This window comes from Dermacentor andersoni, chromosome 8 (assembly GCF_023375885.2).
Source record: "Dermacentor andersoni chromosome 8, qqDerAnde1_hic_scaffold, whole genome shotgun sequence".
NCBI lineage: Eukaryota > Metazoa > Arthropoda > Arachnida > Ixodida > Ixodidae > Dermacentor > Dermacentor andersoni.
The window spans coordinates 74,256,581-74,272,385 of record NC_092821.1 but is presented as its reverse complement, the minus strand read 5'-3'; the positions used below and the strand labels follow the sequence as shown (position 1 = coordinate 74,272,385).

The 15,805-nt window shown below is 44.0% G+C and overlaps 1 protein-coding gene across 3 annotated transcripts in view; it reads right to left on the bottom strand.

The window, feature by feature from the left end:
* The window catches only part of LOC126538796 (uncharacterized), a 51,237-nt gene that overhangs the window by 20,668 nt on the left and 14,764 nt on the right, over positions 1-15,805 (bottom strand). For 2 of the 3 annotated variants that reach the window (XM_055074992.1, XM_055074993.1), the window contains exons 5-7: positions 13,151-13,258; positions 11,924-12,142; positions 4,069-4,301 (exon numbers count right to left, since the gene is read on the bottom strand). In XM_055074992.1, the coding sequence (XP_054930967.1) occupies positions 4,069-4,301; positions 11,924-12,142; positions 13,151-13,258 (560 nt within the window). The remainder of the gene's footprint in view (positions 1-4,068; positions 4,302-11,923; positions 12,143-13,150; positions 13,259-15,805) is intronic. The other variant, XM_055074994.1, reaches the window with a different exon arrangement.

Genomic DNA, 15,805 nt, shown 5'->3' with positions numbered 1-15,805 from the left:
GCACTGGTTACGGAATGACTGACTAAGAACTATTGAATAAAAAAGCACTGAGTGTCACAAACTGAGGCTTAAAACTTCGAAATAAACACATCCCTTATTACAGGATAAATGGTACGTTCAGTGGAGTTATCGCACACATGTAGACAACTATACATGCGTTGATATGACCAATTTAAACCTAAAGATCGATCACAAACATTTATTAGCCTTCGGTCAAAGTATGTATTAGTTCTCAAATTAGTGTGATGTCAGGCTGAGCGGCGATAGGTGGCAGTGTATTATTCCATTTAATGATAGTGCGAGAAATAACTCACATGACCATGTAGGACACTTTGTACCTCAGGCGTTTGCTATGGGCTTTGCGTGTAAACGTGGCTGTGGGTTTCTGGATGCAATCGTCAGGTCGAGTTGGATGGTCATAAAGCTTGCGAAGGAGTGAAAGGTGAGAAACTGTACGCCTTCACGACAGCTGAGACAATTCAAGGCGTGCTTTAAGAGCAGTGACACCAGTGGAACAAGAGTAGTCAGAGTAAATGAATTGTACGGCACGTTTTTTCTTTCAAGCATTCTATGTTAGTACCAATCTTAGCGTGCTTCAGGTCCCAGATGAGAGATGCATACTCTACTTTTAGGTGGATCAATAAAATGTAAGCAAGTTTACGAATGTGGGCCGGAAAAGGCTCGAGGCGGTGCTTGAGCTGTCTTAATCAGCTGTTGGCAGATGCAAGTACATGATCCACGTGGTAGTGACATGATAAGTTGCACCGGAAATCGAGTTCAAGCTAGGTATATCGAGTTCAAGGTAGTTGTATGTGTTAGTGAGTTCAACTGAATAGTTATTATAGTTTCAGTACTTCTCACCTCGAAATGTGCTTAGCGGAAGATAATGTTCTGGCATATGAAAAAAATTAAAAGCATTGGTTATTCAGTACGTCAAGGTCTTTTTGTAACGCTATGCAGTGAGCATCATGGCAATTGTTAGGGTAAATCACTCTGTCACTTGCGAATAATGTAATAAGGGAAAAAATACGAGAAGATGTCTTTTATAGAAAATGGGGGACAAATAATAAGGGACTGATAACCTGCCTTCAAGAACACCTTGAGTTACGTGGACGACAGAACAATCACGGTTATGAATGAATGTGAATAGTGTCCGAGAAAGAACAAAGCACTTTACCATGCAATTACATCATGGTATTACCTTTCAATAATTTTAAAGAAATTAATGGTGTGGAACATGGTCGAAAGCTTTCAAAGTCTCGGAAAAGTTTAACCGACTTGTAAGCCGGCGTCTAAGGAGATAACAATATCATGAAGAAATCCAGACAGGTATGTATCTCAAGAATATTCCTTTAGCAAAATGTGCTGATACTTATGACTCGGTGATGATTTATTACCTGAGAGTGCATTATAGGCTACATATTTTACAAATAGTGCTAGTTAAGGATATCGGTCGGTAGATTTGTAATGAACAACGATGTCCAGGCTAGAATGACTGCACATTTCTATTTCGCGACTTTCGCATCACATCGCATTTATTATAACATATGTTGTCTATCAAAATGAAAAGAAAGCTTTTTAAATATACGAGGAAGTTCGTGTGCATGGGGCCTATTTGTGGAAGAGAGTTAAGGGTAAGTATACCTCTCTGTACAAGCATCGCATGTTAAGCTACAAAATTGGATGTCTCATAGCTGTTCCGACCAAGCACGTTTAACATAAGCAAATCCTCATTATCACAAAAATGATCCAAATACTGAAAAACTATTTATTGAAATGCAAGAAGAAAAAGCGTTCCTTGCGCTCTTGGCAATAATATGGCGAATATTCCCATGCAAGAAATTCTGGCAACATCAAGAAAACAGCTTTGCACAGACCGTCCGCAAGTCTTTTTTAAGTACTGTTGACATCATTATATGAATAGCCGAGAAATGCATGCGAGCAATATCACTGAATTATACGAAATAGTTCGACAACCGATCAGTCGATCAATCGATCTACAGTTGAGCTCAGTGCGATAGAACAATAGCGTTAGTGTAATGGCACACGAGTGGCCTCTACAGTGAATTCATGAGGTCTGGAAATGTCGCGAGTGTCTTGGTGCCACACCTAACATTGTCCGCTTATCATAAATCAAGCCGCTCTTGGATTCGTTGCAGTATCAGTCCCACGGATCGCTGCAGAATGGCTTAGTGAATAATCGTGTTGTATAGGTCTTTCTATGATAACTCGTCGCGGTAGTTTTGTGGTTATTGCGTTGGGCGGCAAAGTTCCTGTTCAACGGTTCGATCGCGGCTGTGGCTGCCGCATTTCGGGGGGAGCAAAAAGAGTAAACACTTGTTTACACAGACATAGAGGCTTTGTAAAAGAGGCCAAGGGGGCGAAATTTGCCTCGAGTCTGGATGTGAGGCGTGCATTATCATAATGTCGTTTTGGCATGCAAAAGGCCAGATTTCTATTCAGTTCCACTTTTCTCTAGCACACTTGGCGAGAGAGCTGATGTATTTTGCTCGAACGTAATGCTCGGAAAAATTACAAAATTTCTTAACGACAAGGCGGCACGATGACACGACGACTTGTTTCCGAAGTCGAAAACGTTGGCCCAACGGTTACCACGCTGCTAAATGTTGTAAATATTGCTTGCGTTGTCGGAAATTTGTCTGCAATTGCCGGTACGGCTTGCTCTTGTCGAAGGAAGATGTATATTTACAAATTCCTCCCTAAATATTGCCACAATGTCTAAGAAAGAAAACTGAAAGATCAGAGAGATTCCTAAGGACTTCGGAGAGACGCTGTGTTGCAGAAATTAAAACGGACTCCACAAAATATGGCTTGAGAGCCATTGCTGAAGTGCTGATATATTTCCTAAAACAGTCATTTCTGTGCTTTAAGCTGCTTGCGAAATCCCGATGTTTCTATAGATATCCACAGCAGGAAGTTAACGCGCACTTCGAGAAACATTTTCGCCACAAGAAACTTCTTGCCACAGCACGCGTGAAACTCGAAATTGTTGTGCCTCGGGGCGTTCCGTTGTCTGTAGGATGAGACTCATCCAACCCGACGTTTTCTTGCACGAACCGCTATGTTACGATCAGTCAGTCCACTGGTGAAGTATACCTATGCCTTCGGAGATTCATAAAATAAGGCGAAATATGTTACTCCCGCACAGGCCGGGCAAAGATACTTTGCAATTGTATCGCGATAGGATGCAAGATTCTCGGGCAAAAATTATTTCAGACTCAGATACATGATACTAAGGCAAATATTGTATCAGATACGATACCTTCCATTTGTATCTTAAGATACTTCGATACATTCGCAGATATCTTTCTATAGGTCTATATAATGTACCAGCAAACACGTAAGCAGAAAAATGATTGCTTGGAAATTTGTAACACCGACCAACACTGTTTCATTCAAATGAAATGTGTGTTAGCATTTCGAAATTTCTGCCTTTCTTGATGAAAAGAATAATATTTTCATACCGACACAATTTACTGGGGTTGCTTTAGCTGCTTAATATGAAAGCTGTTTATGCGCTGCCCTGTCAGCGGTTTTTGCTCGTCGCTTTTGTAATTGATGGGAGTCGGTACTCTGCTTGCTGACCAGCTAGCGAGTCGCCATCTAACTACAAGAACGTCAAGAAGGAAGCTCTGCACGATATCCCAGATACCGCTTGCGGAGTGTTACCTTTGGGAGTTCTTCCGCGTGCTCTTGCTGGAGGACTCTCGGGGAAAGATAAATGAATGTCGGCGCCTTTGGTTGTATTTGCGTGGCTTAGTGGCAGCTGTATCATGTTGAGAGGTCGGGTGAAGCCAACCTTTATAGCTTCGCACAGCCATGTTGTGATAGCCCCCCCCCCCCCCCCCCCCCCATTAATATACACAATACATCCTTTCATGCATCCGAAATACAGACACTAATACCCGTCTTACCGGACGTATCATGACAGGGATACATAATACCCAAAGAGTATCAAAGATAGTGTCTAAGATACATGTATCGTCGATACTGCCCGTCACTGCTCCCGGAAGATTTCTGTTTCTTATATTCACATGCCTCTGTTACCTTTTGCGACGCTGGCTTTTTGTCGAATTTGGAAGCGGTGACAAGGAATATGTCTGGATGCGGCTTGCCCCGCTCAACTTCCGGGTCCCCGCCCGAGCAGACCACATGGTGGAAGAGGGCCAGGAATTCGCGGTGCCGCATCATTTTCAGGTCGAATGTGGCCGGCTTGGAGCTGGTCGCGATGGCCATGGGGATGCCGTGCGCGTAGAGGTGGCGCACAAGTCTGTCAGCACCTGCAAATAATCGGTAAAAGAGCGCTGCTTTGATCGCTGCGTTTCTCTTGTTAGCCTGGTAACGAGCTTTCAACAAGAATGAGAAAATTACAGACCAGCACGGCGTTCGTGTTGTCCACTTCTCTGCTCTTGTGTCCTGTCTGCACGCCTCACCTTTTTTCCATAATGAATCCTTACCAACTAGCTCAGCTTTCTGTCGTTCTAAGCACTTTAATGTTCACCTAAGTACAGGGACATCCGAAGGCATCGATACCCCTTCAATAATTAAAACACTATTGGAAGGTTGCCGACCTGCAATATGCCACTCATATTTCAAGAAAATGCTATCGGTTCATACCTTACACGTGCTTGTTTTACGCGCAGCACGAACAGCAGTGCTACGACTCGCAAAAGTAAATTGCTTCACGCAGTAACCTTTAGATTCCTGGGGACAAACTGTACCAGAGCACTCACTCAGTGTTTTGCATGCGCAAACGCGCGATTGAATGAGGTCAAGGAGCTTGAAAATGGGGACTACTAATCCAGAGGCGACTTGAATGTAGCACGTGGTTCTGGGGCGCATAAGTGACAGTTCTTCCATATGAGTCGCAGTACCTGGTGCCGGATGGAACGGCGTGTACCTCCACACCCTAACTACTGCACTTCAAACAGCCGCCATAAAATGCCACGATCACGCTCATGTCACCAGGCCCACCGACGGATGGGGAGCTACGTAGCGCGTGCACTCTCTCCCCCTTCTACCGATGCTTCTCTTCCAGTCCCGCGCCATAAGTGCATGGCGCCAGACTCTTTTGTTTCTTACTTTTGGTTCTTCGATGGATATAAGCTTTCCCTCTTGGCAACTCTGCCTCACGTCAAGGTGACAAAACTACGTCAAGCTTTGCTAAAGGCGTTATCGTCCAACCGATCTGGCAATGTTAATGGCAAAAGCAAAACCGCATGTTTGTTTCAGTGAATCTTATATCAGCTTTGTTACAAGAAATGTACTAATTGCCCACTGATACATGTCGCTTAGTGCGGGGTCATATCGTTTCTGTCGTTTAAAAATTGCAACGTTTTCCTGCACATGAAAGCAAGTTGCATCTTAATACGGTTGCCCTGCAGTCGCAGAGTGTTTTCTGTTTAAGAGTGCAGTTTATTTCGATCATCAATGTTTCACTCCTGACGAACCCCTTTGATGATGAGGGAAGTTTGACTTCGTTCAGAAATATGTAGAAACGTCGAGGTAAATGAAATATCAAGATTTTATTCTAATCCTTGCACGATAACCCCACTAAGGACACATGTGTCAGCATGTTGTACTTACCGTCGTGGCCTCCGCACAACTCGGGAACTAAATAATGCAGAACCACACCAGTGCTTATACTTTCTCTATTCTCATAATGCCTTAGCCAGCAGTGAAATTTTACGACTTCATAATATTTTAAAGTTCTGCTTAATGTGATCTCACAAACTGTAATACTTTCAGGAATAAACGCTACCACCGCATGAACAACATTGCTGAAAGTACATGTTATGTAAACACAAGCAGAAGAAAATGTGAATAACTTAACTATTTATTTATTTATTTATTTATTTCCTCAAAGGTCTATTGTAGAGGAAATACATGAGGGAGTGGGTGGTTAACGACAAACAAAGATACAAAATGATACAATGGGATATTTTCGATGAACCGCTAGAATAAGAGCGGGTCGATGATAGTGGCAACTTCGGTGGACAGGCCATTTTAGTCTCGTGTTGTGCGCAGAAAGAATCATTGCTGAAAAGTCATGTTATGGGCTTGTGGGGGATATACTGCGTTAGAGTGACTGGTGCGGGCAATGCGATATGCTCTTCTTATTTACGGGTTGTTAAAACGCAAACAATGGAAAAATTTATGATAAAGGTTAAGACGTGCTATTCTATGACGTGAGGCTAATAATGGTAAGCTTATTTGGGCTTGTAGTGCTGAGATGCTTGAATTGTACGAATAATTTGACAGGACAACTCGTGTCGCGCGGTTCGGAACCGACTTGAGGGCGTTAATAAGGTTATTGTAGTGGTGGTAAAAAATAACATGGGCATACTCCAGGTTGGGTCGCACAAAAGTCAGAAAAGCAAATTGTTTATTAGAGGGAGTAGCCAGGAAAAGGTTACGGGTGTCGATAACCTAAAGTACACACCAGGATATGTACACACCAGGACACACGCGAGATGTACACACCAGGATATTTGAATGAATAAGTTGTTGCAATCTACAAGTTATTTATGCTATTATTAGGCATATCGTAATAACGACGACGATGAATAGACATCACGGTTTTATATACATATAATGACATCAGCCAAGTCTTACGGCAGTTTTGTATGCGCGATAGGTCATTTTGTAAACGCGAAATGGTCGATGGGGTTCGTAATTGCTCGGTAAACCACACAATCATCTGTGAATAGTCGGATATAAGAAATATTACAAGGCACGTCATTGATGTACATTAAGCAGGGGACCAAGTACGGTACCTTGAGGTACGCCTGAAACACGAGTGTTAAGAATGAAGAGTGTGAGCTAGCGTGCACGAACTGCTGACGGTTAGTTAAAAGCCCTCGAACCCAGCTTAGAAGACACGGATAAATGTTAAGACGGCATAACTTTATTAAGAGACCATGGGGGACCTTATCGAACGCTTTTTCGAAATATAAAAATGAAATCTCACTTCGTGCAACATAGATTTGCTCACACCTGTGAATGCTTTGCGACACTCTATTAGATAATGATTGGTCCCCAATTCTGTATCTATCGAAAAGATTTACCTTGCCATCTTATAGGTACTTTCAGCGTGTCCGCAAAAGTACTAGCCTTGGTGGAATACAGGGTTACCATAGAAGCGTACTATAGAAACATCGCTGGCAGTGAGATGTCGTGACGCATAGTTGAAGCAAAGAGAACAAAATGTTAATAATGCACTGACCTGCGATAGTCTACGTAAGTGTAGGTGTAAAGCGGTTGAAACAACATTGTCTTTACTGTGCAGTCCTTTTATTCATTTCCGATGACAAGAGTACTCAGGCAAAACAAAAATACCTCATATGCGTTGCAGCTGCCCGGAGCGTCATAAGATATCGCTACCAGTTTTGCCATGCTAGAGTTACTGTATATCGCTCCCGCGGGGAGCCAGAGTTGGGCATAGGTCGGCCATTTTGCAATCTAAGTTTGTGCAATGAAGTCACCTCTCGTTCGTGCATGGACTATTTCCTTTATTATACATGTATTACACCATCAAGACCGCAAAAGTATTATAGAGGGGATCATCTCACAAGCTGGTTGCAGATGGTTGCACGCATCGCATGCGTAACGGGGAGACATGGAATCGTTCCCCACCTGAGGCAAGTTGTTTTTTCATCCACTTTCATTGCCATTAATTTATAATTTTCTTTAACTCAATCAGTAAGTACAGGTAATTTCCCCTATGTTATCCTTGGCGTCTCTGTCTGTTGGCTTCTCATGATACGATTAATAATAGTTGGACCCCTCGGTTAACTCCCTTTCGTCTCATTCTTACATAACGAGAGTCTCGAATCCAGCAACAATGATGCCTTGAGGTAGCATGTGTGGGTTTATTGACCAGTCGCCTTCCCCAAGAAAGATAACGTACTCGTGACGCCTGCGGCAGAAATGATGTTCCACATACGCCGCCAAGGTTTGTGAGTGGTGGCGCTGGCTAACATTCCCAAGGTTAGTTATAGTCATCATTATCATCAACATAAGCCTGTTTTAAGTCCACTGCAGGACGAAAGCCTCTCACAGTGATCTCCAATTACCCCTGTCCTGTGCCAACCGATCGCAACTAGCACCCGTGAATTTCCTGATATCATCGCTGCACCTAGTCTTCTGCCGTCCTTGACTGCGTTTCCCTTCTCTTTGTACCCATTTTGTAACCCTAATGGTCCAACGGTTATCCAACCGGCGCATTAAGTCACCTGCTCAGATCCATTTTTTTTTCTCTTGATGTCAATCAGAATATAGTCTAGACCCGTTTGCTTTCTGATCCAAACCGCTCTCTTTCTGCCTCCATAACGTTATACCTAGCAATCTTCGTTCCATCGCTCTTTTCGCGGTCCGTAACTTGTTCTCAAGCTTCTTTGTCAGCCTCCAAGTCTCTGCCCCATATGTCAGCAATGGTAAAATTCACGGACTGTACACCTTTAGTTTCAATGATAATGGTAAGCTTCCCGTGAGGAGCTGATAATGTCTGCGGTATGCGACCCAACCCATTTTTATTCTTCTATGAATGGCGTTTTCATGATCGGGGTTGTCTGTGATTAATTGACCTAGGAAAAAGCACTCTTTCACAGACTCTAGAGGCTGATGGTGATCCTGAACTCTTGTTATTTTGCCCGGCTATTCATTATTATCTTTATCTTCTTCATATCAATCTTCAACCCCACTCTTACACTCTTTCTGTTAAGGTCATCAATCATTTGTTGTAACTCATCTGCATTGTTGCTGAACAGAACATTGTCATCGGCAAACCGAACGTTGCAGAGATAATCGCCGTCGATCCTTACTCCTAAGCCTTCCCAGTTTAACAGCTTGAATACTTCTTCCAAGCAGGCAGTGGCATTGGAGAGACCGTGTCTCGCTGTCTGATCCCTTTCTTGATAGGTACCTTCCTGCTTTTATGTGTAAAATTAAGGTAGCTGTAGAACCAGTGTAGATATTTTCCAAGGCATTTGCGTAAGCGTTCTGTACTTCTTGATTACGTAATGTCTTATGACTGATGGTATCTCCACTAAATCAAATGCATTTTCGTAATCTATGAAAGCCATATAGAGAGGCTTATTGTACTCTGCGGATTTCTCGATAACCTGATTCATGACATGGATGTGATCCATTGCAGGGTATCCCTTCCTGAAGCCAGCCTGTTCCCTTGGTACACTAAAGTCCAGTGTTGTCCTTATTTTGTTGGAAAATTATTTTGGTATACATGTTATATAACACTGGGAGTAAGCTAATGCGCCTATAATTTTTCAATTCTTTAACGTCTCCTTTTTTGTGGATTAATATAATGTTTGCATTCTTCCACTTTTCTGGGATATTTGCAGTCAATAGACACTTCGTATGAAGAGCCGCCAGTTTTCCAAGCATTATGTCTTCTCCATCTTTGATTAAATGGAGTGTTATTCTATCTTCTCCTGCCGCTATTCCTCGTTTCATGTCTTGCAAGGCACTTCTGACCTCATCGCTAGTTATCGAGGAGTTTCTGTATCCTATTCATTACCGTTTCGAATCGAGGTATCCTGACTCCTCTGGGTATTGTACAGGTCAGTATAAAATTCTTCCGCTTCTTTTACTATATCTTCGAGATTGCTTAATGATATTACCCTGCTTATATTTCAGTATATTTGAGATCTAGTAGTAACACATATATACCCAAGACAGTTGTTGGTGGTAAAACGGCGCCGTGGTAGCTCAACTGGTTCGAGCATCGCACGCGTAATGCAAAAACGTGGGATCATTCCTCACCTGCGGCAAGTTGTTTTTTCATCCACTTTCATTGCCATTGTTTATTTTTTTTTAATTTCAATTACTAAGTACAAGTAATTTCCCCTACGATGTCCTTGGTGTCTTTGTTTGTTGGCTTCTCATGAGTAGCCTCACACTAGTTACCCATCTTAAACTTAGATCCGAATGCACAGCTCAGATATCCGCAAAGGAATAAGCAAACTAAGAATTGAAGCATTGTAGAGAAAAGGCGTTTCAGTTTTTCATTTTATATTCTTAATGTTTGATGTGCTGTTTAAAATTCTGGTAAAAAATGGTGCGCAAACGATCACTTTCCGCAGAAAGACGTTTCATTTGCGTTACTTTCTGCGATGAACAATAATAAAGATTGCTTGACCTCCTCGACATTATGAGCGTTTACCATCTAAAATTGCTCGATGTCAACAACGGCGAACTAGACGCATTAGTCGGCGCTTGGAGATTTTCCGAAGAATTTATATATTCAGAATTTATATATTCCAGTTACCAAACATCATCAGAATATTTTTCGCTCAAGGATTACTTGCCAGCTCTTCATATCGGCTGCGTTTGTGTGAGGCATTGAAGTATTCTATACGGCACTACAGCGCTCATATTTAGTCGGCGCTTGTAGATTTGCTGAAGAAATTCAGAATTTATATATTCCTGTTGCCAAACATCACCAGAATATTTTTCGATCAAGGATTACTTGCCAGCTCTTCATATCGGCTGCGTTTGTGTGAGGCTTTGAAGTATTCTATATGGCACTACAGCGCTCATATTTTGCTTGTTGGCTTCTCATGAGTAGCCTCACACTAGTTACCCATCTTAAAACTTATATCCGGCTTACATTCTTTAAAATTTATCCCTTGGAATTTTGAGAATGACAGCCCATGAGCAAATGTCACGAAACAAAACACCGACAGCGCATACCTTTCAAGTTAAATCTTGTCATAAATAAATATCCAAGCGTGAAACAATACGAAAAGATCGCCCCGTGCGAGATGTTGCGTTTCCACGAAAAAGCTCGCCTTCGTGCAAGGCGTTTTGCTCAGACGCCTCGGTGCTCGCTCTGCATGTTCGGGGCGTCTCTATTTTGATTGTGTACCAAATGCGCGTTCCTGTATCACACCAGTCGCTGCACCGTCGAGGTCAATGTGGCGAACGCGTTCGCGCACTTTCCGTTTGTGCTTCGACGTTAGTATGTTCGCTACGCATGCACTGCACGTAGCGTATCTTTGCATGTCTGGCACTAGCGCTTTCCCTGTGGTGCAGCAGGCGTCCCACCGTCGACATCAATGCAGCGTCCGCGACCGCGTTCGCGCCCGTGCTTCTACTTTGCGATGCTCGCTGTACGCGTTCGCGGCGGCCGTACGCTTGCGAATAACCTGCTTTGGCGAAGTGAAACATTCCTAATTTTGTACAACCATGCATATGATCACTTTGCTGAGCAGCGTGCGTCTATTTATTCTTTATTTGTGTTTGAGTGTTTCTTTGCAAGCAGTCTACTTGAACCTGGAGATAATTCTGGGTATTTTGCAATAAATATATTTGAATAAGAAGAGTGTGCGCCAGTTTAAGAGGAGGAAAGAAGGCTGCTTTGCTTGTGGTGCCGCTTCTCGTGCCATTTTATCGTTTCCTGACACTCCACCTTCACATTGCTAATTTAAGGCACAAGACAAACCTGTAGCTATACTCACGAATTAATCTGACGAAAACAAAGAGTTACAACTTCAATTTATTGGAAGGAGAACTTAGAGAATCGGTTAGTAATTATGCAACTCACGGCGATGCGCACGATTTATATTCACACTCCACAAAGTAATTCGATGCAGCGTGTACGCGCCGCGCAAGCCTCAACTTCACATTTATTAAACTGTGGGCATTCTGAGGCGCAGACTCACTGATGCTAACAAGAGGAGGGTGAAGTTTCCTATTTGCCGAGCTGATAAAATTACGGCAGAAGCAATTTACGGTGATTGATTAGGCTTTGCTTATGGCCTGATCACACCTGCACCACTGGTGTTCCGTAAACGGCAGTGGCTCGCGCACATGTCGCGCCTCCATAATAGTGACAACGTTGCGAGTACAACGTCGCTGCGTAAGTGCGCGCATCCGCACTCACCTGGCATGAGGTGCGCGTTGGGGAAGGTCTCTTTGTATATCTTGTCTACAGCCGCCATGTATTCGTCGGGCGTCAGGGGCAGGCCGAGCCCCTCGACAATCGTGCGCGCCGCATCGTCATCAGGCATACCCATCACCCGCTTCTTCAGGCCCCAGGTAAATTTTTTGCCGTACCGCGAGGCCACGGTCTCTGCAGCCCCCGTGTACAACTTCTCCGTGTCTTCAGGTGCCGAGAGCGGTGCGCGCAAATAGGAAAAGAAAACAACAACGTAATCTTGAATTAAAGTGGTCATCCCTGACAAGCCTTATCACTGCCGAATTTCGAGTCACGAACATGTTAAAGCAACGCCAAAGAAATCACTGAGCTCATCGAGAGGAAGATCACGCATGCACTTTACACATCGCGCAGAAGTCTGCAGCTAACTTCAAGTCAATGCGCAGTAGTTTTCAATGAAGTGCGCAGCAACACAACCACGTGCTGCTGTTAAATCACACATGCAGCTGGCGTGGTACTCCGAATGAACTATGCCTGTTGGCATACTGTATTGCGACTCTCCAGGTATCACTTGTAACTTGGCGATTTGGGTTGTTTGTTAGCGTCTGCAGTTCAATCGACGTCAGGGAAATCGCTTTTTTATTAGTGATCAATGTCAATCATTGTTTTTAGAATGGCGCAGGTTACTAATACTTAGACACCAAGTCACACATGAAATTCTGCCCTGCCTGCAATCTTCCCAAAGGTGCTGCTGACTTTTACTATCCAGCGGAATCTTGGATTGTGTCATATGTTTAACACTAAGAATTCGAAGGTTCAAGAACCAAAAATAGGGTAGAAAGTACGGCCTTAAATATGGGTACGAAGTGATAATTACAAACTCTACCGAATGACACGACTCGCAATAAAAAAAAAGTTTCCGCAGTTTTGCACGTACTGTAGCGTAGACAGGACGTTCTGACGCAGTGATCATTTTTCGTAGTGGAATGTGCCGTTGTGTCGTCACAACACGACAACATGGACAGTTCTTTTTTTTTTTTTTTGCAGTGACATAGTTTTCTCTGGTAAGTCGGATGTCTTCTTTATCCGACAGCTAAAGTCCTGCTGTGGCCACCATGAATAATGGCATCTTCAAAAGATGTATGTAAAGACTGCGGCATCAGCTTTTACCACGTTTTGTACGTACTGCCTAGTTGGTTTTATGTTTACGTCACTTCGCTGATCCTGACTTACCTAAAAGGAGCCCGTCCAAGTCGAAAATTACATGGGACACTGGCTTGAACGTAGATGTCGTGGACGTTGTCGTCTTCAGCCCAAAGGTGCTTCCCGAACGGCTCAGCTCTACATTTGGGAATAAAATGAGAAAAGGCAAAATATGCGCTTGCGCATTACATAAGTTGTGCTGATCGAATTGGCTAACATTGTGCAAACGGTCTGGAATAGCACTAGGTGCGAGTATACCAAAAGTATTGGCTGAAGTTGGTGTTTATTGAAGTTGACAAGGAAATTTATTCACCCGTAGGCACACATACAGCTGTGGTATGAACGTAAAGTACAATATAAGGTACAGCACATGTAATATATCGTACTTGATGTAAACAAAACAGATTAGCAAATGAAATAATAAATGGTGTCTGCTTGACACTGGCTTTGCCACACACAACAACATCAAAACATCATTACAGCGTCCACGCAAAACCATTATTGCCATCCTCGAATTTATGAAAGACACTTGGGGCACATACCAATACAAACTCTCAACTCAGGCAAACAGAATTGAGCATTATTCTAGCTGTACAAAGGCTTTGCCTCGGGAGACGGTCAGGTACCGCGTAGACCAGCGGCGAAGAAACTCGGCTTCACCGAGTTTCAACAACTGTTCTTCAAGATGACCCCATACCATCACCCGTGGTTTCCGCATTCTGGGGTGCATTGCTCTATTTGACTGCCGAGATCGTTCTGCAGTGTTGCGGAAGCACCACAGAACGTAGCTAGCGCTGTAGTAAACAAGAATGGCAAACCGATCTCGGTGGTGTGGTGACCGCACGATGGATATTTCAAACATTCTTGGAACTAGCTTCCAGAAGGTGCGGGCTACAACGCACTCCTTTACCACATGCCCGTTGGTCTCCGTTTGTGCGCAATATATGCATTTATCTTTCGCTACCATATGCCAGCGTTCAAGCTTGTCTCCTGTAGGTAGAATGCCCCACTGATATTGCCAATGAAAATCCTTCACTTGAGAGGGCAAATCAGGTGAAAGCACGGCTATCCATGTTTGTGTAGTAGCTGTCCGTGGAGGTACAGCTGTCTCACACAACATTTCACCAAGCCTGCAAACTGGTGTCACACGCCACTTTGTAATTCTTAGTTGTACAAGCTGGCTTTGCAAACGCGCAGCCGCCGCATACTGCGGCGCATATGCAATACAAAAAGCACAAAGAAGCATAACGGTAGTAATGTTTGGCCCTAAGGCATTAGTTTCGGGCTTTCACTTAGTACTGAGTTGTTTTGAAGATTGCAAATACATCATGCTTGATGTGCACCTCGTGAAAATTTGGAAACATGTTCATTATTACGAAAGTTGTCGCAATAAGTATGGCTTTTTATTGCGATAGTCGCACTGTATTGCGAGATTGTATCAACATGTACTTAACGTAGCTGAGAATAACCACACTTAAATTGGGGCTTCTGAGCGATTCACTTGCAGAATGAAAGAGGCACATTCGCGTGAAACTTTAGTGGCGCCTCTCTGTACTAGATGCCTGGAAGACCAGTCGTACTTAGTGACAAACTATAATTGCTTTAGGTGGTGTTCAGTTAATACGCAGATACCTGTAGCTGTGACCGCCGGGCACACTCTGGAACGTACGCCTCAAAAAGATATCCACAGCATGCCGAGTTAAGCCAAGAGTATACGAGCAGATTGTTGAACTGAAGTGCGTGAGTACCTTGGAGCGATTTTACGCAAACTGCGTACTCGGATCGCATTGCGACGTTAAAAAAAGTAAGGAAATGCGGTGCCAAATCCAAGTCCACATGCTGTAAGAGGGGACTGCTTGAATTAGAGAAATGTGCTCGCGTATTACTGTATGTCCCGTAATGTACGATGAAGTGAAAGTGGGTGTAATCGCTAGATGTCGCAGGGCACGGAAGGTGATGGAATGAGTTGATGTAGGTCATTCCAGTTTTAGAGAAAATGTTTTAAAAAGAAGCCGTCTTCCTGCCTCCTGCAAATTTCGCTGTCCTCGCTACTGTATCGTACGATGGAGCGGTCCGGGAGATTGCGTAAACCGGTACAAGCACCAAGCACACATGAACGTTTTCGATGCCTGAGGAAGCTTGGTGTATAACGGAATAGCTTGCTTGCAGAAGAGCGGCGTCGATGTATGGGCAGCGAAGAATGGCTTACAAGACCAGCGCACGCATGACGAGTGAGCAGTGTAATTAGATGGCGACTTTTACAACTGCAAAAAAGTACGTTAAAATGTTTTTGTTGCGATTATGTGCACACTCCGAGCTTATTTCTACAGTCGGCGTCGTCGTGATGTTCAGCATAAAGTGCAAGGGCGATAAATTTGGCGCCGCGCGCCGTATGCTGTATGTGCGAGTGGAAGCTTGCGAGGGTGAGCCGGAGATCGCGGGCGGCTCAATCTCGCGCACGAAAGGGAGGAAGCGAGCCGTCTTCCGTCACGCGCAAGACCCCGGAGGAAGGGTAGGTAGGGGGGGAGGGCGCGTTCTCCTCCGGGCGGCCCGTGCGCCCGCACCCGCCCGCCGGGGCCGCTGTGCTTTGAAAGTCATCTGGGATGTGTACAGAGTCCGCCGCGCACAGCGTTCTCGCCTATAGTTCTCGATGATGCGAGCGGCAGCGCAAAGGTCAGTTCGCTC